This window comes from Ambystoma mexicanum, chromosome 8 (genome assembly GCF_040938575.1).
Source record: "Ambystoma mexicanum isolate Mex_15411 chromosome 8, UKY_AmexF1_1, whole genome shotgun sequence".
Taxonomy (NCBI): Eukaryota; Metazoa; Chordata; class Amphibia; order Caudata; family Ambystomatidae; genus Ambystoma; species Ambystoma mexicanum.
The window spans coordinates 442,530,052-442,556,665 of record NC_090929.1 but is presented as its reverse complement, the minus strand read 5'-3'; the positions used below and the strand labels follow the sequence as shown (position 1 = coordinate 442,556,665).

General features: G+C 46.0%; 1 protein-coding gene across 4 annotated transcripts in view; it reads right to left on the bottom strand.

Moving 5' to 3' along the window:
* Positions 1-26,614, bottom strand: part of CLSTN1 (calsyntenin 1) — an 842,090-nt gene that overhangs the window by 130,525 nt on the left and 684,951 nt on the right. For all 4 annotated transcript variants that reach the window (XM_069610016.1, XM_069610015.1, XM_069610017.1 and 1 more), the window contains one exon: positions 25,017-25,174. In XM_069610016.1, coding sequence (XP_069466117.1) covers positions 25,017-25,174 — 158 coding nt within the window. The remainder of the gene's footprint in view (positions 1-25,016; positions 25,175-26,614) is intronic.

The window sequence follows — 26,614 nt, the reverse complement described above, 5'->3', positions numbered from 1 at the left end:
AGTACCCTTGGGAGACTACAGCAACTTTGACCTCCTGGCAATAGGAAGTCAACCTTTGGAATAGGTCTGTACTACACAGGTTGGTAGTTTGGCTGAGCACCAGGCTTATTTTAAGAGGGGTTAATGTGAGCAGTAGGGTTTTTACACAGAGATTCACAGTGACAAGTATTCAAATAAACTCTTACACTCAAGGTTTCTTGATTACACAATTATTAATTGAACAGTCAGTTGAATAAGCCTTCTTCAGAAGGGAGCACACACACTCAGTGTCTTTAAATCAGCAAGTACCCATTTTGGATGGCACACAGATGTTTCCTGCACCCTGAGGTGACTTAAATAACTAGGGCACTGTGGACATTAATATATCACTGGTACATTTAGAGCAATACTAAGTTGGTGTCAAAGAAAGGGGTTTGGAAATAAAACAAAGGTTAAACGAATATTCTGAAGCAGGTAAGTACTTTTGAACCCACAATGCAAAGTAAATTAACCCTTTCCTGTAGGAAAGGAAAAACACAAAGTCAGAGATCAGGAGAGTCTTTCAGGGAGCCAGGCCAGCCAATGTGAACTGAGCAAAAGTTTAGGTGTGCTGAAGCACTTCTTGCAGGTAAGTAAAACGTCTTGCACAATGTTTTAGAATTCTTTGTAGAAATAAAGAATCACTGTAGGGCCACAAGCTGTGAGGGGCAAAGCTGTAAGCAACTCTGCAAAAGCAACCAGGACAAGTCTCAACTGAGAACAAGTAAGGCTACATAACAAGAGGTAAATCCCCTTCCAGCTGGCTTCTGTTCCTGTGTAGGTCTGCAGATCCTGTTGTTCCTGGGTCTCACTCGTGGACAAGAGGGAGGATGTCTGGGGACCCCTGCACTACAATGGGAAGGTCGGCGGCAGCAATGGACAAACTTCAATTCAGCGGCACTTACCACCACTGCGGTCTCTCAGATACCACCTTGCATCTGGGGTCCAGCACTCTGTTGAGGTGGCTCAGGCTTGGTCAGTCCTGCTTCCTGGAAGTCCGGAGGGTATTCCTGGATCTCGGGTCCGACAAAGACATACACTCGATTCTGGTGTTCCTCTCCCTGGCACTTTGGTTCCTGCAGCAGCAATGGAAGCGCAGCCGCTCCGAGAGGATTTCCAAAGGAGCTCGTCTTGGGTGTCGATGTCGACTCTGCCTTCCAAGCCAAAAAGCCTCGCCTTTTATGCAGGTTTTTCCCATTCACTCGCAGCCTAGCTGTCAATCACACAGCAGGGTGGCTGCCCTCCGAAGACAGCCCTCCAGCCAATCACCCTTGGTTTCATTCCTGTAACCAAGGAGACTAAGCACAGCGAATTTCGGGCACCTCCCTTGCTTCCTGCCCTGCCAGACACGCTGGAGCCAGAAGTGGGCTTCACTTGTGAATCCCGCCACAGACAAAACAAAAAAGGGACCAAACCTGGTTTGGCGCGCAGAGTAAATCTCCAGAAGGACCTTTACAACAAGAAAAGGCAAAAAAACAAGACCAGGGCCATTTTGACAAAATGGGCACCCCATGGGTGCCTTACTACAGCTGCGATTGCAGCCTGTGGTAAAAATACACAATGATAGTAAAAAGTAAACCACTGCCACAAGCCATTAATTGTAGAAAGGGTAACAAACATTTTACATAAGAATCTAGACAATGGGGATACTAAGTAACCGCTCCAGCACCTTATTGTAAGATAGTGTGTGCTGGTCTAGAAAGTTACAAAATGTAAGTAAAGTCAATTTCACTTTACTGCTCTAGGAAACAGTTTCACCAAGAGAAGTTATTTAAACCTTTGGGAAATCTAAGAGACTTCCCTGTGTCACTGCAATGAAGGTGCTTTGTGTCAAAATGTACAGATGATGCCTATGGAGTTTGTCAAACTCCAAAGTCAGAAGAAACAGTGTCCAAATCCTAGAAAAATACATGAGTGGGAAAAAGCGCTCACTCTCCCCAGGTTAGAAATTAAAAGTCCTAAAGTCCAGCAAAGATAGCTAGGGATCTCCAAGGTAGAAGGGAATTAGCAAATTTCTGAGAACTCTCCCCAACATGGATTAGTTGAAGAGAGTGAAGCGAAGAAAGCGGCAGATTGAGGAAGACGCTGTTGCAGTAGTCCACCGTGGAGAGAACCAGAGCTCTGGAGACTGAGCTTCTGGGGGAGAAGGTGAGGAAGGAGAGAATGCCTCTGAGGAGGTGGATCTGAAAGTTGGACTTCTTGGCAAGGTCTGTGATGTGGAGCGGGAAGGAAAGAGAAGAGTCAGATGACCCCAAGACTTTTGGCCTCACAAGAGGGGGAGAGGAGGGGACCCCCAAGGAGGGTGGCCAGAGAGAAGGGGGGGCAGGCAGCAGATGTCCCAATGAGAAGGTTCTTTGTCTTACTGGCATTAAGGCAGAGATCATTAGCAGAGCACCACGCCTAAAAAGCAGTCGGGTATGAGAGAGGAAGATAAGGAGGTATGGTTGCAGTTATAGATTCCTATAACTTTTGGGCTTAGGCTGGGTTCTCAAACCAAATACACATTGCTGGGTATTGGCATCAAATTGCCGGCTGGCACTTATGGACGCATTGCTGCACGATCCAGCCTGACAAAGAAGGGCATTGACATTTTGGGAGGTGTGATTGATCCTGATTATCGAGGGACTGTTTCGGTACTTTTACATAACGCTGGTGCATCTTAGGTATCATTAACCAAATATGACCAAATTGCACAATGGATTTGCGAGCAAGCAGTTGTTCCCCAAGTGATTGAAAGTAAACAAGCCCAAGACACCACGCAGAGGGGTGAGGGAGGGTTCGGTAGGACAGGGAAAAAGGTGTGGGTCCACCATCCAAACAAAAAGCCTGAGGCTGGGGAAGTGCTGAGTCAAGGTGTTGGAAGTACTTATGTTGTACTATTGCAGAATTCTGACATGCCTGTTTATATCCCTGCTACTAGGCTCACACCACAAACTTAGTGCTACATGACAGGGATGGGACTTGCCTTGCTGTGGGTACTCCTGACCTGCCAAGCAAACGCTTTCTCTGTAAAGAATGGGTTGATGCAAGATGCTACATGGACTCTGAGAATCGCATGCACCACACCTGATTCTCCAGTCCTGCGTGATAACAATCTCACCGCAACCTGTGAGAAAAGCGCTACAAATGAGTATCCATATGGAACTGCTAAAGTACTGTCTTGGCACATTGTCGGACACCTTTTGTCACTGACCCATATGACTGGTGTTTATGAAATTCTAGGCCCAAATATTTCAGTGAATGGATCCAACAATTTGTTGGATGTTTCATGTTTCTTCTGCCCCAAGGACTGCAGCGAGTGTACTCGCCAAGCTTTGGCAAAATATAACTTGACTAAATGCATTTCATACAATTGTGCAACGAAACAGCCTCTGCCGGATGGTAGTATGGTGTTTGTATCTAAAACTAATATTGTATATGGCAGGCATGCCATCTGGAGAATGGTGTTCTTTAAATCACAAAAGGTATAAAGTGTGCACATGCTAGATTTTCCAGTAGTAAGACATTTAAATTGTAGGCCCGTAATGCACGCCTCTATTATTACTGAGGTACACTTCGATATAGATTTGTCACGAGGCAATGTTTCATTATTACAACCAAGTTGCTACAAATGGAGTCAATTTTTGTGGCCCATCACCAAATTGCGCATAGCTAGTGGGCTAGATTCGATTGCGGGAGCAGTGGGGGTGGGAACGGGAGCTTTAAACGCCTTTGACATAGAAACTGTGCGCAATAAGTTAGCCACCATGGGTTCTGATGCCAGTGCTGCCATAAAACTTCTGGCACAGTGGGGCCCAAGGATAAGCCCTACCCTGCGAAACACTGCTACAAGTATTGGCAACCATTGGAGATGGCAGAATTTTAGCTATGAGGATATCTTTTCTGCCATAGGGCAGGTCAACAAGACTGCAAAAGACACCCGATGCATTTTATGGCAAACCTTGTTAAATCAGCAGGTGTTGGCTTTTCGTTCCAAGTGGGGACCACTATCCTCAACCCACTGGCACACAAAGCTACAGTTACCAGCAAACATATGGATTAAACCACTTGCTTTTGATTGCATGAATAACACATGCCACGCTTTAATGCAAGTTAGTAGAACTGCTTATGCTATGCTGTAGAAATATGGTGCCCTTTCATAGTCTTGCCTATGAAAATAAATGGCACCTGGTGGGCTCTGCAAATTACGAGAGGAATGGTTAGACAGCCAAAACTACACCATCGACAGTCATACCTGCATGCTCTGGGATCAGGGGTGGGTGTGTCTCCAAACTGGGAGGATTCCGGACCCATGCATGCATCCCATAGCAGGGGAATGCACCTGGGTGCAGTACCATATTAATGGGACTGACATTTTCCAGATAGACCAGCATAAGGCCTTTATAGTTACTAATTATTCCTTGCTTATTAATAATTATACCACAATTTGGGGGATGAGTTTTGTGCCAACTGTAAAACTTTCCATGCACCTGGTTTTTCTTACAATTCAAAAAATGTTGCAATGAGTGTGGGGTAAAAAAGAGGGGGAACTTTGGACCTCAACCCCTTGAGAAAACAGTTACAGTATTGCTCCACACTTTAGAAGACTGTGCCACACTTGATGATGCTAGTAAGGTAAAGTATATTTGCCCTTTATAGATAACACGTGTTTCGAAGGCGCTTCGGTTCACCACCGGAGAAAGTCAAAGTCGACCATGGCGCGGCGAGTGCTGGGGATTCAACCCGCGACTGTTCATGCTTCCATTAATTGCAAAAATGAGACTTGGAATATAGCTACGTTATCAACCCTGATTTGAAAAAGACACTGGTGTGTCGAAACACGTGTTATCCATAAAGGGCAAATACATTAAAGATACTTTACCTTACCAGCATCATCAAGTGTGGCGCAGTCTTCTAAAGCTTGGAGCAATACTGTAACTATTAATAATTATAGGTTCCTGGGGAACCCTCAAGTATTTTGCGTAGATCAGGCCGTGACTATCTTAGACATTGTTACTCACACCTTATATTCATTGCCCGGTGGTCTCACACCACTATGCATGCTGAGCTCACGCATCTGCTTAACTGGACTCTATCCTATGGGGTAATTACTGCCAGGCTTCAAGCTATCAGACAATTTGCTGAAACCGCTTGGAAAGATTTCCAAACGTTAGCTACCTCGGTTATCTCTGCAGAGTGTAAAATGATGATAGACAGGAATCAATTAATCAAAACTGCTGATCATCTGCAATCAGTTACTACTCACCACTGGTGGGATGTATTCACTGGATGGTCACCCTCCTTCACAAAGCTGCTTAATATAATGTTGCATCCCTTGCTGTGGCTGATTATTTCCCTAATGCTAATTTCTATAGTTTTCATTGGGCTCTTGCGCAGACTGACTTTCCTTTATAATAGAATGACTGCGCTAGAAAAACGTTTGATCGGCCTACAGCACACTCGTACATACTTTTAGATCCTGGAATTGAGTCAGCATTTTCAGGCCTCACTTCGAAAGGGGTGGAATGTAGTAAAAAGCATCTAGGCACTTGCGTTAACCCACTGAGCTACCTTGCGTATATTTAGAGCTTATTCGAAGTGTGGAGGAAAATGCTGACCAGCCAGGCCTCTCGAACTGAGTGAGCCAGCATGCTTGCGAGGGGTTAACTGCGAAGGCCCTTCTTGAGACAAACATCTAGTTTTGCAAGAAGCCCTGCGCAGCCTTCCTCCACTGCGCTCTGCGAGTCAGGTGCACTGATAACACGAATGTAGAAGACGCTTCCCAAAACAACGTACACGGAGCCTGAGAGCCAAGACTGGCAGTTTCTAGTTGGAACTGTCCAGGCGAAAACATGTTTTTCTGCATGGAAGGTTTGGCCTAGAAGATTCTCGAAGAGCTGGTACGTCATAGTGATTGACATGCAGCCCCTAATCAGGGATCTTTACCTGGGCAGTAAGGTAGGGACTCTTCCTGGGCTGTTAGAGAGAAGCGTGCTGTAGAGAAACAGCACCTGGACAACCAGCCAGCACTAGAGGGCAGAGGCTCCTGCCATCACATTCCCGCTCGTGTGCAGGCTTTCGGGGGCTAGGCCAGTCCCAGAGCAGTGCCGGGCACAAAGTGGCGTGGGTCAGAGTGTGATTCTATTGTATCGGCATCAACGATTCCTAGGAACGTAAGAATAATTGCATATTCATCTGTGAATGATCATTTGTATTACTCAGCTTGCACTTTAATTCCCATACTATTGAAATCTGCTGCTTGATTCGGATTAGTTTATGTAGTAAATAAATGCAAGCATACAATCTTCTGAGTGAGTGGCTTTCTTCCAGACCGAGTTAATTTTGTCTCGTATAGTTTCTTACTTGTGAGGGAAGGTTATTAGGAGTTATAATGCACCAAGGGCTGGCCCCCAGGGGGGGGTGCTGTTTCCCTTTTCACGACAGAAACCTCTGGATATTTAAGCGATTTATAAATATGCAACTAAGAAAGAAAAAAAAATGTACGCAAGTAAAAAACAAAATTCCTGTAACAGCGCCTCGATGCCCATGGGCTGTGCGAGTGCTTTAAAAATTCAAAATAAATAAAACTATGGTTAATGGCATTACACATCCTCATACAGGGAACAGGCTAATGCTTAGAGATGTTGCTACTTGTAGCACAGCAGGGGAAATGTATAGAATAAAGTGCCTTTGTGGCTTGCTATATATTGGACAAAAACTAGGACTGCACGAGAGAGATGGACAGAACACAAATCCAACATCCGTTGTAAGAATCTGAAGTCACCCGTAGCTAAACAGCTTCAAGATATTGCACAAATGCAATTCACTATATTGGAAGTGGTAAAACATCCCAATAGAGGAGGGGGACTACAACACCCTTCTGTCACAACGAGAAATGTTTTGGATCCATTTATTGGACACCAAATATCCTAGAGGCATGAATGAAGAGTGCGGTTTAAATTGCTTTAATCAATCTTTGGCACTTAGGGCACCAGTGTTGCCCAATGGATTTAACTTTCGCTATGGGTCAGGAATTTTATGTCTTTAGGTATGTAATTAGATACATATCCTGTTCCCTTTCAGTACTAAGGGAATAGCACATTGACCATTAGACTCGCCATATACCTTTCTTGCAAATTTAGCCATTGCCTTCTGCAAGTACATTTGGATGAACTTTTCGTGTCAGTGTAGCTACATATGGCTTCTGCAACATGTAAATTGGACATTTTGGGGGTGTTAATCAGAATTGCATGCACTACCCTCTCTCTGGGACCAACCACATACAATTAGGACTACAGGTTTAAGCAAAAACCAACCTTTGGTATAAGTCTGTACTACACAGTTTGTGGTAGCGAGCTGAGCAACCAGGCTCATCTCAAGAGGGAATGTGAGCAGCACAAGGATGTTACACAGAGGTCTTATAATCACAGTGGTTCAAGTAGACACTTACACTTAACGTTTCTTGGTAAAACACTTCTTAATTTATTACACAATCATTTAGAAAACATTTACTAGAAGGAGGCAACTTAATATTATACACAGACACACTTCAATACCAAACCAATAAGTTTCTGAACAATTAGGCTCCCCTGAAATAGGAGTAAAACCCTCATTTACTTTCAATGGGAGTAAAAAGGCAAAAGTTAGCAGAATAGATCACAAATACTTTCTTAGGTAGTGCAAGTAGTTTTATTTCACTAGAGGACTCAATTCAGTTCAATAGGCCTAGGTCAAAGTCAATGGACTAGTGTCTTGGATAGGAAAGAGCAGTTCTTGAAGTAAACAGAAAGGTCTTTGCCAAAGTTCTCAGAAGTAGTTTTGTACGAAAAAGGATCGTATGTTGGGTCACAAGCTGATTAGGCCTGCAAGCTGGGAAAGTTCAGCGAACTTTCACTGCAAGAGGCAAGTTCTCTCAATCGGGTTGGCACAGTACCTTAATATGAAGAACAAGATGCAGCAGAAGACGTTGGTTCCTGGCAGTTCCTGTAGATCTCACTGTTCCTGAGCCTCAGTCGTGGGGACAAGATGAGGACGTCGGGTGACTCCTGCACTGCACAGGATCATCAAAAAACACAGACAAAATGGAGTCACTTCAGTTCGAGTAGCTGTCATCAATCGCACAAGCTGGTGTCCTTCCCCCCTGGTTAATCCTAACCAGCTCCGAGAATGGTATACAGGTGGCTTACGAGTTGATTGGTCCCACCAACTCAAAGGAAGAAGTCGTCCTTGAAGGGGCTTCTCTGTCAAGATGAACTTGGCAATTCAGAACTGCAGCAGGGCTTCACCAGGCAAACCAACGGTCCAAGAGTTGCAGCAGCTGTCCTCTTCAAGCTTGTCTTCGGTTCTTTCGTTCCAGTGGTCGACTCTGCTTTCCAGTCCAAGAGACTCGCCTTTTAAACAGTTTTCTCCCTTTCATCCCAGCCTAGTTGCCACTCACCCAGCAGGGTGGCTATCCTTTCCGGACAGTCAGCCAGCCAGCCAATCACGCCAGAGTGTATTTGGGTCTCCTAGGAGACTAAGCACAGGGAGTTTCAGGCACCTCCCTCACTTCCTGACCACCCCAGCCACTCAGACGCCAGAGGCGGTCTTCAGTCCTGAAGCCTGCCAAAGCCATAGAAACAAAGGGAACAAACCTAGTTTGGCGCACAGAGACTAACTCTAGAAGGACCTTTCCAAAAAGAAATGGCGACAAAAGAAGACCGGGACCTGTTTAAACAAAGGAACAAAGGGGCTTAAGGGAAAAATCATGGTAGTTAGTCTGAAAACCACTACCACCAGCCATTTCGATAGAAACTGGTAGCATTTAACTGCTACATGAGTTTCTAGACACAGATGATACTAGGTAACCCCGCCAGAACTCTATAGGAAGATCGTGTGTGCTGGGTCTAGGAATTTAAAAAGAATAGTAAAGTCAATGTAACCTTCCATTCTCTGGGAAACAGTAGTTTATCCCAGAGAAGGTATTTAAACCTTTGGGAAGTCTAAAAAGACATCCCTGTGTCACTGCACTGAGGGTGCTGTGTAAGGCATGAAAATATGCCTATGGAGTTCTCTTAAAACTCCATAATCAAAGAAAATAAACACAGAAAACAATCAGAATTAAAAAGTAGAGTCCCAAAGTTCAGCAAAAGAGCTGGGGGTCTCTAAATCTCTAAAGTAGAGAGGAATTAGCACATTTTGAGAATTCTCCCTAACATGGGGCACCTGTATTGCCCATAGGATCACACATTCAATATGGGTCAGGAAATATATAATCTTCACAGTAGATATAAATCAAGTTCCCTTTGAGCTCTAGGGGAAACTTCTTATTTATCATTAGACTCGCTATAATATCTTTCTTGTGGATTTATCCTTTGCCTTGGCAAGCACACTGGTAATAATCTTTTCATGACTGTTTTGCTATATATAGCCCAGTTACTTAAAATCATGATATTATCTAAACATCCTTCTGACATGCATATTCTATGCCGAGATCAGTACTAATCTCTGCGGCACTAAAGAAATCTGCACTCGTCCAAATTGGCATTTGGGGTGTTCCTCAGATAACTAAACTAGTCTAAGTAGTTACCTGAACACCGAACGCCAGCTCGATCTAGGACACATCACTTGACATAGTAAGTAACGCTGTGCAACACTTTGTTGCCAGGATACTTTAAAACAGGAAGTGCCGTCAGTTTAGGGACAGGAGAACCGCAGAGTGAGCGAGTTCGCCGTCCGAGACATTGAGGTAAGCATTGGATACTTTAGGCTCTGCTGGTGGGAATGTCATATACACCGAAAAGTTGCATGACCGACAAGGAGGGTGAATTCTAGTTTCTCCCGTTTAGAATAATCCAGACGGGGGAAGTCCACTGTGGAAATCTCACACAGCAGCGTAAAAAGTACAGAGATTTATTACGGAGACTCCACACATATGTACGAAATCTTCAGGTAGGATGGCCCTCTTGAGTTCGATAGGGCTACACTATTTACATGATAGAGCGGAGACATATTGCAACAATGTCCTCTATTTTTTCATATATTTAGGATTACAGTGCCTCGTATTACGAATTGAAAGGTACAATAGAACTTACATTTTTTATGTACACACTATTGGGTTACACACTTGGATAGATTTATACAGGTACTTGCCATAAAATAGGGGAGCAGCCCTCCTAGTACACAGCACCGACGCAATAACTTGAATAGAACTAATGGCATATGATGCATAGCAGAAGATGTGGAGTGGTGATTTGCAATCTCATTATTTAAACAATATGATTGTAGACATAATGAACTATTTGTGATTTGATGGTACCAGGGTGATGCTGCAGTATATATCCATAAAATACAGTAGGAGAAGGTTGCTCTTGAAACTGGTGATACGCAACTGTATATAGGAATACAGAGGTAAGAAGTTACATTAATGAAATCTGGGTTTCAATTTGTTCCATTTTGTTTGACCATATACCCATACAAGTCCACTCCTGAAGAAGGGGTACAGCGCCCCTAAACACATAGCGTATGAAGGACTTCATATGAAAGAATTACTTACGAATTTGATGTACATAGTGTAAAAATTGTGTTTTGGATTTTTAATCACATTAAATGATGTACCATCTCTGAAATAGTTTGGTTGGTAATCAACATTTATGGTGTGCAGTGGACGTGAGTGTCTATAGATTGGACACTAGTTTTGTTGCTTGTTACGTTACAGCTTTGTGCCAGGGCCAGTATTCCTCCCCTGCACACTAATTCACTTTCTTTCAGGGTTTAATGAATTTCAATAGGTCTACCCAAGCAGTACGTGTGCGCTGATACATGTTTGTTTAACATGCTAGCACATTCTCAGGTGGTACAGCCTTATAGTAAGAGTGGAGCTTATGTATTGCCTCAGACATATGGTTTTATGAAGCCGTTAATTGGACTTTAGAAAAAAACTGTCCTAACAGACACGATTGGATCCAAAATGGTTAAAGTCTTCTCACAATGGTTTGTTCTTTCTTGATCCTTCTGCCGTGCTAGGGACGGGGCCCTTGTCTTTGGTCTTCCCCAGTATATCCCTTTGTGAACCCCACCCAAAGGTGCCAGTGTGTCTGGTAGGAGAGGAAACTGGGCGTACTCGGACACTCCACATGTCTTTGTCCTCTAGTGGGCCGGTTTGGATCCAGTTCTAACTGGGAGGTTGGCTGTCTTGAAAGGACAGCCCCCACCCCAAGTTTGATTGACGGTATACATGTTGAATTGTTGGGTTGCTGCATAAAAGGCAAGGGTATTGATGGTGAAGCCAGAGTGGAGCACTGGAAGATCCATTCTGAAGAGGACGTCTGCAGCCACCACCAGAGACACCCAGAGCCATCCGAGTCCACTGCTGATCCAGCCCTCTTTTCCAAGTGACAGGGAAGCTTCGATCTGGATGACTTCCTCCCTTAAACTGAAGACTACCTACATTCTGAGCCATGCCACAACGAGCTGTGACCTTCACGGCTGTAAACCGCCAATATCCTGGGACCTGTGGCCAGTGTGCAGTGCATCGCCGGGTGTTCTGGCAAATTTTAATTTCTGTGCTAATTCCCTTTAACCTTAGAGACCCCAGCTCTTTTGCTTGACTCTGGGCTTCTGAATGTTTACTCCTGAGTAAGACCTTTTTCTCACTCACTCATGTGTTTTCCTGACTCTGATTTTCTATGTTCCTTACTGTTTTGTGGAGTCTGGTAAACTCCATAGGCATCTGCTTTTACATTGTGACACACAGCACCTTTTGTGCATTGCCACTGAGAAGTCCCTTGGAATTCTCTTAATGTTTAACTACATTTTCTTGGGTGAACTGTTCCCCAAGAATAGTAAGATGACTCCTGTCTTACTTACATTTACTTATGGGTCCAGCACACACCACCCTATATGGAGTGCTGGGGGGTTACATAATAATTCCTTTGATATGATATGGCATGTATAACGCGCCTGTACACAAGTGTTTCTAGGCGCGACATGACAAGGAGAGGGAAACAAAGGGAGGACAAAACAACAATCTTTCTAGGCCTTGTGCCATTCAGATCGTGTAAGCGCAGCAGAGACGGGGAGTGCAAGAGGGAGGTTAGGGGGAAGGGAATAGTTTCTTACCTGTAACTCCATTTCTCCAGCATTGGTATCTTTCATGGATTCACATGCTTAGAATATTCCCCGTCGTCAGGCTGGGAATCCCCGGTACATTATATAGACCCTTTCCCCTAGGAAAACTTTTTCGACGCTTATGCGTCCTATCCACCTCGTTTTGTATCATGCGTGCCCGCGCCGTCAGGACGCCATGATATAAATACAGGACCCGCCCCCCGCGCTCCCTCAGATTTCGGCCCCCAAAGTAGTGGGGGAACCAGTTTGCATGGCCAGGGGAGGCAGGCGGGCGCATGTGAATCCATGAAAGATACCAATGGTGGAGAAATGGAGTTACAGGTAAGAAACTATTCCCTTCTCCAGCATTGGATCTTTCATGGATTCACATGCTTAGAATAGATTACATAGCAGTACCATCCCGAAGAGAGGAGGCGTGCATGCAAACTCACATACTTTCCTCACAATGCCAGTTCTCTATGGTCGTGTACCCATCAGCAATAGTTAACATAGAGAACAAACAATATTCAATCACAATTGCAACCAGATCTAACCCCTCAACCGGGGCTTACCTTATTGGAATAGGTGTCGAAGCACCGCCTGTCCCATCCGAGTATCTTCGGCATGTTGTTGTGACAGGCAGTAATGGCGGGTAAAAGTGTGTGTAGCCGCCCAGGTAGCCGCCATGCAGATGTCCCCCAGAGGGACTCCAGACCACAGCGCCGTCGACGATGCCGCCGCTCTAGTGGAATGAGCTCTTGGGCGTCGCGAAAGAGGCTTCCCAGCCTTGGAAAGGCAGTACGAAATGGTAGACGATACCCATCTTGACAGTCCTTGCTTTGAAATGGCTTTGCCTTTAGCACCCAGACCATAGGCCACGAACAATTGCCTCGTTTCCCTGAAAGGTTGCGTGCGATGAAGATAAAACTTGAGAGCCCTCTTCACGTCTAATGTGTGTAACGTGCGCTCCGCTCCCGAGCATGGCTCTGGAAAAAACGTAGGTAAGACAATAGAGGAATGTTTATGGAACACTGAAGGCGCCTTCGGTATGAACTGTGGGTTAGTGGCAAGGACCACTTTGTTCTGAAAAAATCTTAAGTATGGTGGGTCTACCATTAGAGCTTGGATTTCCGAAATACGTCGGGCTGAAGTGATGGCCACCAGGAAGGCCAATTTCCAGGACAAAAACTTTAGAGACGACGATGACATTGGTTCAAAAGGAGATTTCATAAGAGACGCTAACACCAGATTGAGGCTCCACACCGGAGGAAATCTCTTCTCGGGAGGGAAACTCCTGAACAACCCTTTAAGGAAGTGCTTAATCAGACGGTCGCTGAATAATGGTGCGGAATGTCGTTGACGTGTAAACCTGGAGATGGCGGCCAGGTGTACTTTTATCGACGACACCGATAAGCCCTTTTGAGCTAAGAACAGCAAGTATGGAAGGAGCTGTTCCGGCGTAATCAGCTGCGGATCCAAACCTGGTTGATCCCCACACCACTGACAGAAACTCCTCCATTTGTACGAGTATGAAGTGTTTGTGGAAGGTGCTCTTGCCGCTTGCAGAATACGACGACACTCCTCCGGAATCGTTAGCTCGCCAAATTCGGCGAAGTCAGGAGCCAGGCCGTCAACTTGAGGCTGTCCGGGTCGTGATGCCAGATGATACCCTCCTGTCGAGACAGAAGGTTGGGGATCTTCCTGAACCTCATTGGCTCCGCCGCAGCCAAGTGCAGCAGGTCTGAGAACCACACCTGTCTGGCCCAATACGGGGCTACCAAAATCACCCGACATGGGTACTTGAGGATCCATTGCAACGTCCTCCGGATAAGAGGAAAAGGAGGGAATGCGTACAGGAATTTGTTCGTCCATGGGAAGGAGAACGCATCTCCCAGTGAGCCCTGCTGAGGCCATCTGCTTGCGTACTGTGGTCCTTCGTCGCGAACAGATCGATGGAAGGATGTCCCCACTTCTTGAATGCATGTTGTAGTTGCTGGTCGTTCAGCACCCATTCGTGAACCTCGTTCATTTCCCTGCTGAGGGCATCTGCCTCCACATTTCTCACGCCTGGTAGGTGGAACGCCAAGATTAGCATGTTGTTTTGCAGGGCCCAATGCCAGATTTTCTGTGCCTCCGTCGACAGGGACCTGGAACGTGTTCCTCCTTGTTTCCTTAAGTAAAACATTGTAGTCGTGTTGTCCGTCATGACACGCACCACAGAGCCTCTCAGTTGAGGAAGAAAAGATTTTAGAGCCCACCGCACTGCTCTCAGTTCTAGCAGGTTGATATGCAGGGCGGACTCTTGCAACGACCACCGGCCTTGTACTTGTAACGTCTCCAGATGAGCTCCCCATCCGCTCAGTGATGCATCCGTCACCACCGTCTTCTGGAACTCCGGTTCCAACAGAGGCATTCCTTTCGTTAGATGAGTAGAAACTCTCCACCAGCGGAGTGCTTGTACCAGTTGTTCGTCGATGACCAGTCTGTCGGACCAGCGACCTTGGCTCTGCATCCAACGGTCCGCTAGAAATTCCTGGCAAGGTCTCATAAACAGGCGGCAATTGTTTATCAACGGAATGCAGGACGACATAGTCCCTAGCAGGGACATGTATTTGCGCACCGACACCCTGGTACCGACTTTCCATTCCGACGCCTTGCTTTGTAGCATCTGTATTCTTTCGCTGGATGGTTTTACAAGGCCTGTGTGCGTATGAAACTCCGCTCCTAGAAAGACCAAGGTCCTCGAGGGCTCTACGGAGGACTTGCTGAAGTTTATCGCGAAGCCCAGTTCCTGTAAAAGGGACATCGTGGCCCCCAGACTGTTTCGTGTTTGTTCCATGGACGAGCCTCTGACCAGCCAGTCGTCTAAATATGGATAGACATGGTGACCGTCCTTCCTTAAATGGGCCGCTATGGGGGCCAAGCACTTGGTGAACGTCCTGGGGGAGGACTTGAGACCGAACGGGAGGACCTTGAACTGAAAATGCTTTTGGCCGACGACGAACCCAAATATCTCCTGTGTCGTGGACGTATTGGGATATGAAAATATGCGTCCTGAAGATCTAGCGACGACAGATAATCCATGGGTTGCACTGACCTGATAACCTCCTGGAGCTTTAGCATTTTGAGCTCTTTAGCCATTGGTTGAGTACCCTCAGGTCGAGAATGGGCCTCCATTTTCCATTTGGCTTATTGACGACGAAGAACCGGGAATAAACCCTTGTCCTTCCTGTGCCACAGGAACCCGTTCTACCGCTCCTTTTTGTAGCATAAGCGCCACCTCTTGTCTTAGAACTCGAAGGTGGGGCTGAGCCGAAAACACTGGCGGAAGACTCGGAGGCTTGTTTTTGAATTGCAGCGCATGACCCATGCGAACCGTGTCCAGAACCCATCGATCTGTGGTGATGCATTCCCATTGGTCGATATGATGAGAGACTCGACCCCCCAGGACGTTCCGAAGGCCGTCTTTGGTTGCTGGTTTGCTTGTCCTTCGTCGACGAGGGACCCGAGCCTCGTCGTCTGGAGGCTTGATAATCTCTGCCTCTACGTGCCGACTGGGATGCCCGTCTGTAGCCTTGTGAAGAGTATGAGGGCCTGTTAAATCCACGGTCCCTAGAGGCTCCAAAGCGGGAGTTTCCAGAGGCGCCCCTGAAGGGGCGAAAAGAGCAAAAACTTCTACCTGTCTGGAGGGCGCCAAGAGACCTAGCGGTATCCGTGTCTTCCTTCATCCCCTTCAAGGCTTCATCAACCTTATCTCCAAACAGATGTTCTCCTTCACATGGCATGTCTAGAACTTTGTACTGGACTTCAGGTCTAAAAGTAGTACATTTGAGCCACGCTTGTCGACGAAGTATTACGCCATGATTGATTTGTTTGAACCCCGACTCTGCTAGGTCCACCGCAATATTTGGTTCGAGGCCTCCTCACCATCCCGTACTAGTAACATGGCTGCTTTGCGATGTTCTTCCGGCAGGTGTTCTAGGATAGGGGCTATTTTATGCCACATCTCCCTATCGTAACACGATACAATCGCCAAGGAGTTGGCTGCTCTCACCGTCGTGGCGCCGACTGAGAGCACCTTTTTCCCGAAGGCGTCCTGTCTTCTTGCCTCGCTTTCTGGAGGGGTTGAACATTTTTGCTGTACTCTGGCCTTCCTAGCCGCTGCCGCCGATACCACAGAGTCTGACAGTGGCTGTGATGTTAGACATTTTGGCGTGGACTCCGGAGCTTTAAACTTTTTCTCAATACGCCCCTTAATAGCCGGTTCCGAGAACGGATGACGCATCGTCTTGAGGCCTTCTTGCCATACGTGGTCCAGGATTGGGATGGCAAATACAGATTTCCTCCTTTGACCCATGTGATCAAAAAGAAAGCAATCTTTCTTCTGCTCCTCAGGAATTAAGCCGAACTCGGAACACGCTTTCCCCATCATTGCATGGAAGGCTCCCACATCATCCGGAGGAGATGGTTGTGCCTGGCTCCTCGTAGACTCTACCTCTACATCCAAATTCCATGTTGGGTCTCTCGACGGTGACAGGGATATGTCCGACCCCCGAGTTACCTCGTATAGAATCGGACTCCGATAGCTCACCCTCCTCCTGCCCTCGAGGACGATCCTTCGTCACCTGGGAGGCCGAAGGGCTTTTGGTCGTCGTGCGAGCTGCTTGAGCTTGTTCGTCGACGGAAGGTGCAGAAAATATCGACGATGAAGTGCCAGGCTGAGGGATCTGCGTATCCAGACGCTGCAGGAGCTTCTGAAGTGTATTAAGCACATCCAGAGACAAAACCGTCTGGGGGGTCAGCAACGTCGAGGATAGAGGGACCACACCCCCACTCGCACTCGTCGTCGACGTATTGGAAGGCCGTAGGCCCAAGTCCGACGGCTGCATAACCATGTCACCTTCTCCTTCCACCGACGACCCCGGCAAGGCCATGTCTTGCAGCAGGACCTCAGGGGGGGGCCGGTTCACAAACCTCTGGCTGCCAGGCCATAAATTGAGTCCCCGTCGACGAAGAAATCCCCACCGCTGCTGCCTGAATAGAAATCGGCATCGTCAGCGATACCGGGGTCGACGAGCCAGTCGCCGGCACCGAGCCTTTAGACTTCGTAGCCGATTTCGTTGCCAGCTTCCCTGCTGAAGCGTCTCGACTCACGGAAGACCTAGGACGGTCCCCTGAGGAGGATTTTGATGCCGCTTGCCTCTCCGTCTTAGAGGATGAGGAGGAGGAGGATTTTTTGTGTGATGAGGAAGACCCAGCATGCTTCCCCGCATGCTTGTCCGCAGGGCATTTTTCGACAGGCCTCGCCTTCTTCGAGGGAGGTTCCGACTTGCTCCTGGAGGCCGTGGAGCCAACTTCTGATGCCGGATAGGCACCCGCTCCGTCGTTAAGCCAGTCGACCAACCTTCTTTTCCGATCTTTAAGGGTTTTTTGGGAGAAACCCTGGCATATCTCGCATGTATCCGCCGTGTGGTGCGGGTGGAGACAGTAGATACAATCCATGTGGGCATCACCTTCATAGACTTTTTTGAGTCCACATGTCGCACAAGGACGGAATAAAGCTTTTCCGGACATATTTTCTTCAGAACGGAACTTCGCCGAAGCGAAAACACAACCTAACTTCAATTAGCAGTAACCGCGAGGATCCCACTACTTTGAAAGACGGTTGAAATCTGAGGGAGCGCGGGGGCGGGTCCTGTATTTATATCATGGCGTCCTGACGGTGCGGGCACGCATGATACAAAACGAGGTGGATAGGACGCATAAGCGTCGAAAAAGTTTTCCTAGGGGAAAGGGTCTATATAATGTACCGGGGATTCCCAGCCTGACGACGGGGAATATTCTAAGCATGTGAATCCATGAAAGATCCAATGCTGGAGAATGAGAAGTTCACAAGGGAGGGGAGAAGGAGAAGTGCAGGTAACAGAGTGCAGCCAACGGGTGGCTAAGTACCGGTAATCTGCTGCCGGTAATCTGAGGGTGCAGCCAACAGGTGGCTAAGTGCCGGTAATCTGAGGCTGCAGCCAACAGGTGTCTAATAAGTGCAGAGAGTGGGTGGACTGTAAGGTTACAGATACCGACAAGTGCTAGGGGGGCCCCCCCAAGAGGCAGTGTGAGGTGCAACTGGACAGGACAGGGACCTGGTCCCAAGTTCAGAGGGTGGCCAGGTAAACCAGGTACGTGGAACAGACAGGTCATCAGCAGGGTAGAGGAAGAGAGAAAGCAGAAGCAAAGAGGAAGGTCTTGAGTTGCTTCCGGAACCGAAGATGGTGCAAAGCTTGAGAGAGGCAGCGAGGATGTTGCAGAGGGAGGCCCCATCTGAAGAAAGATCTGCCCCCAACTCTCTGCTTGGAAAAGCAGCTGACCCTCAGAGTTGGAGGTGGATGAGCAGAAGGGAGAAACTTAGGAAGAGAGTTGGAGGTAGTGCGTACCCAGGCCCCAGAAGGCCTTTTGGACAATGTAGAGGGTCTTGAATTTGGTCCTTGCTGCCACTGGGAGCCAATGAAAAGATTTCAGAGCTGGAGAGATACGATCCCTGGGCTTGAGGTCAAGGAGAAGTCTCACAGTCCTGTTCTGGATAAGTTGTAGAGGATGGAGAGTAGAGGTAGGAAGATTTAGAAAGAGGCTGTTGCAGTAGTCCAGCCTTGAAAGGACCAGAGCTCTGGAGACAGTGAGCTTCTGGGGGAAAGCGAGGAAGGGAAGAATACCTCAGAGGAGGTGCAGCTGATAGTTTGACTTCTTAGAGACGTCAGAAATGTGAGGAGAGAAAGAAAGGGTGGAGTCTAAGATGACCAAGGTTCTTAGCCTCACAGGTAGGAGAAGGAAGAGGACCCAGAGCGGGCAGCCAGAGAGAGGAAAGGAGGGAGCTGGTGTTCCGATGTATAACCTATTCCTCAGGTAAAATTTAGTTACACTAACTTATTTGAATGGCTGGTGGCAGTGGTTTCTTTTTTACTACCTAGTGACATGTATCTGATCAGCAGGCTGATACCTCGGCTGCAGAGCTGCACACAAGCGTGACAATTTTCCCCAAAAAGAACCCCTCCCCCTGAGCCCCCCCGTCTTCTTTTTTTGGCCATTTCTTGTTGTTTCTTCTAGGTGTTTACTCTGTTTGCATTATGTTCGAGTCCTTTGTGTGAAAGGCTCCAGTGGCAGGAAGTGAGGGAGGGTCCCGAAACTCCCCTGTCCTTGGTCTCTAGATGTGCTCGAGTGAAACCAGTTCCTAATGGCCGGCTGGCCGTCCTGGAGGACAGCCACCCTGCTGTGTGATTGATAACCTAGGGCTGTGAATGAATGGGAACTTTCATAATAAGAGCAGAGTCAACCACTGGAGGACAACACCCGAAGCAGAAAATGACAGAAGACACCAGCAGCACCGTCCTGGACGCGAAGTGCCGGGTGAAGCCCTGCAGCTGTGCTGACCCAGTTTTCAAATCAACAGGGAAGACCTGTAAATGAAGACTTCCTCCCTTAGGATGGTGGGACTAACTGGACTTGAGACAAACTAATTTGGCACAGCCCCCGACTTGCTGCGACTTTCCAAGGCTGCAGAAGCCAAATATCTTCGCGGGCATCCAGAGGATCCTACACAAGCAAGAAATCTGCATCCAGAGTCCCCTCACCAGAGTCTAGAACAAAGGGATCAAGAAAATCCTAACCAGAGCTTTTCGTTCTTCATTGGTGCTGAGAAAAAGGCACCAAAACTACAAAGCCGCTGAATTGAAGGAAATCCATTGCTGCCGAGTCCCCCTCTCTCGCTCAAGAGAGAGGGAGAGAGAGAGAGAGAGAGAGTGCTGCCGCAGGAGCCTGCCAGACGTCCTCCCTTTCGTCAGCTTGATCAAGGACCAGGAACAAGGGTCTACTGCATTGCAACGTGAAGGCAACCAGCTGGAACCCTTTCTTCAGTACTGTGGGGCTTGGGGTATTTTATCCTTTTGCCATTTGGGGTGCTTCCTAGCTTTGGGAGTGCGATTTAACCCTACACTAAGTTGACCACATCTTATCTGCATTGGCCTTACAGCTTGTGCTTTCTAAAGGTGCCGCCTCTTGAGTTGCTGTGATTTCTCTTTTGAACACTTACTAATTAAGAACAGTTTTCTAAGAAAAAGAGCATCAGAACTTTGACTTTTCACATTGACTTTGGCTGTCCTGGCTCCCTAAAGGCCTCCTTCTGAACCGATTTTCTTTGGCAGTACTTGTTCCCTTACAGGTTTTAAATGTTGACCACTTTAATGCTGGTATAATAGGCTGCCTGCATCCCTCTGGGAGAATCCAACTGTTCTTCTAACCCATCAGTCTGTTCTAACCCTAACCTTTCCTTCCTTAAAAACTCAAATATTGCAAAGGTCATACTATATAAATGCTATACTGACCTCAAATGACATCACCTCCGGATGCTGGAACATGTGTAACATGCGAATGAATTACTCGCCTGCTTTATTGTTCACTTTTCGAATTGAACCCTAACTGAGGATTAATGTTACAGGTAATTACTGCTTTTTAAAGAACGGTTTAAATATCTTTGTGTATACATATTTATAAGTTTAAGTGTTTAATTGAATACTTGTATTTACTGGTTTCATTTCACAGCTCTACAGCTTGCATTCCCCCTCTTAAAATAAGCCTGGCTGCTCAGTCACACTACAAACTTGTGTAGTACAGGCCTAAATTAAAAGGTGGGTTACCCAATACCAAGAGACACATTCTGTGCAGTCCCACACCAGTTGGACTGCACTAATTCTTACCCAACACTAGGAGAGCAAGCTGAATTGATAGGGCAGTAACCGTTCTTCACTGCTGCTTTAAAAAGGGTGCAAAAACCAAAATGAATCCTTTGCGGAGAGCCCCTCCACCCGACTGCTGCTGCGAGATCCATCCAGTGTCCTTTCTTCAGTCTGCCCGGCCAGGAATTGGTAGACAGGGTCTGCTGCATGATCCCCATGTTTAAGGTACTGTGAGACTTGGTAGACCCTACCTAGAATTGTTTTGCTGCTCCTGTGCTGCTGGAGTGCAGATTTGTACGTGTGGGAGTTTGTCCATACACGTTTGCCCAGGCCATACATCTGTGCGTCTACAGGGAGACTTCTCCAAAGCCCCTGAACCTTTGTCACAACAAAGTGTGCTTACTTGCTACAAGTCCTCTTCTGGTACTCCTGACTTTCTACAGCATATGCCTTACTTATTTTGCCCTCCAATTGACTCATAAGGTTTTGATTAATTCCTTCTTTCCTGAAATAGTGATTCCAAGTAATAATTGTGAAGTGCTTTTACTTACCTTGAATGGTTTCCAAATATTCTACAAGTATGTAGAAAGTTATTTTACTTACCAGCATTAACAGTCTGTGATTGTTGGTTGATGAATGCGTTTGCTAACCTGAAGAAACCATTTTATTTATTTGCATTTGTATAGCGCACTTACAGCCCAGAGTCATCAAGGCGCTGTTACATGGGAATTTGTAAAGTTTTAGATTAAGTGGTTCACAGGCGACGGTGAGGTCTCTTGGTTACAAGTACATTAGTATACATACAAATCTATCCCTTACCTGTATTGCAACTTAAGGTTTACCATTGAAGTTAGTTACATCTGCTAAGTCCTACTGTACATATGAATTAAAGGCTCTCTTACTTGAATTGAAAAGTGAACTTAACCTTGGATAGTGTGTATAATAAATAATGATATAGAACTACAAGTGTGCAAGTGTCTTCCTTATGTTTGTATTCAAAGGTATTTGTACTCTACTACAGTCCTCTTTCCTAAAATGAACCTGGCTGCCCAGCCACAACTATTAAACCTTTTAGGTAGTTCGGGCCTATACGAAGAGTTGGAGGCCTGTTAGGCAAGATTTGGTGCAGTACCCTTTCGGTGCACTACAACAACCTTGACCACCTGGCAATAGGAACCCAACCTTTGGAATAGGTCTGTTCTACACAGGTTGGTAGTGTGGCTGAGCAGCCAGGCTCATCTCAAGAGGGGTCAATGTGAGCAGTAGGGTGGTTACACAGAGATTCACAGTTACAAGTATCCAAATAAACTCTTACATACAAGGTTTCTTGATTAAACAATTATTAAAACAGTCAGTTTGAATAAGCCTTCTTCTGAAGGGGCAATCCAATAGTAACACACAAATACACTCCAAAATGTACACTCTTAATTTCTTTAAATCAGCAAGTACCCATTTGGGATGGCACACATACTTCCTACACCCTAGGGTGACAAATAGCTAGGACACGGTGGACATTAATATAGCACTGGTACATTTAGAGCAGTACTAAGATAAAGTAAAGAGGTTTTAGAATAAGACAGGAGATCACAAAATGTTGAACCCCCCCAATGCAAAGTAGATTAACCCTTTCCTGGAAGGAAGGAGAGACCAACACAATCGGAGGAGAGAATAATCATTCAGGGAGCCAGGCCAGCCAATGTCAATTGACGAGCTGAAGCACTTCTTGCAGGTAAGCAAAAGTCTTGCACAATGTTTTAGAAGTATTTGTAGAAAAAGTAGAATCAATGTAGGGGCACAAGCTGGGGGGCTTGTGCGGTGTAGAAGATGCAAGCAACTCTACAGGAGCAACCAAGACAGTCTCAACTGAGAACAAGTAAGGTTACAAGACAAGAGGTAAGTTCTCTTAGAGTGTACAGTAACTTTGGTTAGAAGAAATGGTTCCAGCTGGCTTCTGTTCCTGTGTGGCTCTGCAGACCCTTTTTTCCTGTGACTCAGTCGTGGGGACAAGAGGGAGGACTTCTGGGGACTCATGCAACACAACAGGACGGTTGGCAGCAGCAATGGGCAAACTTCAATTCGGAGGCACTTTGGCATTTCAGCTCCTTGCATCCGACAGCAAATAGCAACACTGCGGTTCTCGAATACCACTTCAGACTTTCCTTGCTTCTGGGGTCCAGTACACTGTTCAGGTGGATCAGGCTTAGTCATTCCTGCATCAGGGTAGTCCGGGGGTGGGGATCTTCCTAGCGCTCGGGTCAGACTTAAAAGCGATCCACTCGATTTGGTGTTCCGCTCCCTGACAGTTCCAGCAGCAGAAGTACAGCCAGCTTCGAGAGGATGTCCAAACAAGTTAACTTTGGAGTTGATTGGTCCCACCAACTCAACGGGAGAAGTCGTCCTTGCAGGGCTTCCCTAGTTGAGGTGAATTCAGAGCTTCAGCACAGCAGCGGGGCTTCACCAGGCAAACCAACGGTCCAGGAATTGCAGCAGGCGTCTCTTCCAAGTAGTTCTTTGGATTCCTTCGTCCAGCGGTCAACTGTCTTCCAAGCCAATAAGCCTCACCTTTTATGCAGGTTTATCCCATTCATTCCAGCCTAGCTGTCAATCACACAGCAGGGTGGCTGTCCTTGCCGGACAGCCAGCCGGCCAATCACTTTTGGGTGCATTCCTGTAACCAAGGGGATTACGCACAGGTAGTTTTGGGCACCTCCCTCACTTCCTGCCCCCGCCAGACATACTGGAGCCGGTGTCCAGTCAATATGTCGAATGCATTTTTTCGAAATGCAAAAATGTCGAAAAAATAAAGTTGAACTTTTTTTTTCAAATGCATTATTTTTTTTATTTAATACGTTTTTTGGGGGGTTTTGGAAGAAAAATAAAGTGTTAAAGAAAAAAAACAGGGGTTTTGGGGGGGACCCCCGCATAAAAAAAGGAAACATTCAACAAAAAAAATGGACTTAATTTTTTCGACATCTTTGCATTCGAAAAAATGTAATTCGAAATATTCACTATAAACCACTGGAGCCAGAGGCGGGCTTCACTTGTGAATCCCGCCAAATACAAATGATCAAAGGGACCAAATGTGGGTTGGCGTGCAAAGTAATTCTCAAGAAGGACCTTTGCAGCAAGAAATGGCAAAAAAAGAAGACCGGGGCTATTTTGACAAAATCAGCACCCGTGGGTGCTTTACTGCAGCTGCGAACGCAGCCCGCAGTAAAAACTCCCAATGGTAGTTTAAAGAAAACCACTGCCACCAGCTATTAATTGTAGAAAAGGTAACATGAAATAGTTACATTAGAAACTAGACAAAGGGCACACTAAGTATGCCCCTCCAGAACCCTATTGTAAGATAGTGTGTGCTGGGCCCAGAAAATTACAATTGAAGCAAAGTCAATTTCAATGTACTGCTCTTGGAAACAGTAGTTTATGCAAGAGAAGGTATTTAAACCTTTGGGAAATCTGAAAGACTTCCCTGTGCCACTACACTGAAGGTGCTATGAGTCACAATGTAAAAAGTTGATGCCTATGGAGTTTGTCAGACTCCAAAACCCCAAAAAAACGAGTTTAAATCACAGTAACATGCATGATAGTGGGGGAAAAAGTCACTCTCTCCAGGTTGAAAATTAAAAAGTCCTAGAGTCCAGCGAAAGTGCTGGGGGGTCACCAAGGTAGAGAGGAATTAGCACATTTCTGAGCATTCTCCCTAACAAGCCCTGTACACCAAAACGAGAGTCATCTATAGTCCTACCATAGGCACGGGGAGAATAAGAGTGAGAAAGAGAGAGCACGAGAAAGAGAAAAGAAAAAAGAAAGAGCGCATGAGCGAAAAAGAGCAAGAGCGCGAAAAAGAGCAAGAGCACGAAAAAGAGCAAGAGCAAGGGAGAAAGATCTAGTCAGATTTGCTGGAGAAGACACTCAAGCATTGGAATTGGTCAAAGTTGAAGGTTGAGGAAAGGCAGGAGAAAGCTTCAGTAAGCTGGATTCAAGTGGCTGATCGATTCACAAATACTCATGTCCGATTGTAAGAAAACATTACATTAGTGACAAAAACAGAGGTCTAAAAAAGCTACCAAAATCAACCAACCAAAGTAGTGTTTAAGAGCCCGAGGTTTCCAGATTTGTGTTTTCAGGTAAGCATATGGCCATCAGTTAGTGTTGAATACAAAACCGATCATTTAATTTTTGTTTGGTGCAGTCAAAGAACCTTACCTTTATGCCCTTCCCAACACCTTCGTTCAGTTGTAGATCCAACCCTTCCTTGCAGGTATAAAGGCAGTCAATCACCTTAGTGTTGTCAAGTTTTCCAGAACGGATCATCAACCCAGCAAGGCTGCCTTTGAAGAACTGGGCCATGCGCAGGTCTCCTCCTGCAGAGAGGAACAGAGGTGTTACATCTGTTGCTGCTAGCGTCCCTATGAAAGAATCTTGATGGTATGTGGTTATGGGATTACATGCATGTTAGTGGACATTAATGGGGCGTTCTGCCTTGTATAGTCATGTTCAAGCACAATGAAGTGAATGAGACCGCTGACTGTCATGCACAATGCTCTTCAGTGTCCCAATTTAATGACTATGTTTACAGATTCATGCACGGGCCTCACGCTCAGAACAAAGAAGCCCCAACATGTGGAGACCAGGGGCCACACTGTCATGCACAGGGTCTTCACATAGGTAGGAAAGAAAAACAGACCAGTAAAAATAAGATCAGATTTACCATGCACATGAATATGTAAGGGAGGGTGAAATGACAACTTGTGTAGTTGCAATTATGGTTCCTGTATTATTCATATAGTCTGCATGAAGATAAAACCGCTTTCATGACCAGTGGTAACAGTGCAAAACCCACCACAATCATTTGTGATATTCTGATCAGAGCACAGACTGGATACAAAAATAAAAAAATAAAAATAAATAAAAAAAGTTCTGGATATGTCAAGATCAAGGTTTTCAAAACTGCGGATAAATACATCCCTGGCTAAAACGTGGTAAGGACTCTCTTGGAGATAAGAATGGCAATCTGGACAATGCCATATTCATCTGAGTAAAGAAAGCCTCAACTAAAACACACTTAAGAATGTAAAACAATGATTTATAAGTGAAAACATGAGCAAGTGCATAATGGCTATAGAGCAGAAGACAGACAAATTAAAAGAGTAATCCTGAAGAAGATCTTGCCATCCAGAGGCTTGACCTGATTATGGAGCACTTTTAGGAGTGAAGGGAATGCTACTTTCTTTTAAACCTAGCTCTTTGTGATCATCATGTATAGTCTAATTAAAACATGAACATCTTCAGGCATTGGCAACATTCCTGCCACACATTTTAAGAGGGGTAGCTCCTTGAAAGAAAGCCCATTTAAAAAAAAGACATTTATGTTTAAAGGTTTTTCTGCACTAAACAAAAGAATATGAAATTGATGTAGGCGGTCGTCAATCTCCTTTTTAAACAAAGATCATGTTCACACCAGGAACTAACCAGAGTGGTGCCAATTTGCACAGCCGTATCAGTAAGCAGTATCAGTAAGCCTGCAATTTCATGGCGGTATAAGAGCTATTTCTTCGATGAACATATTAATTGTCCAGGGGGCTCAATCACCAGTGAAACTATTTAAAATGATTGCAAACACAAATAGTTTTTTGGGGCCCGGTTTCTTCCCGGTTTCCTTTTCTTTTATCACCCACCTCCAATTCCCATTCCTCCCACCCATTTTATCTCACCATTCCTGCAATATTTGACACGTATCTCAAAAGTAATGGCAAGACTGACAGTATGGCAGAGTCAAGGTGTGCATCTACAACATTTCGGAT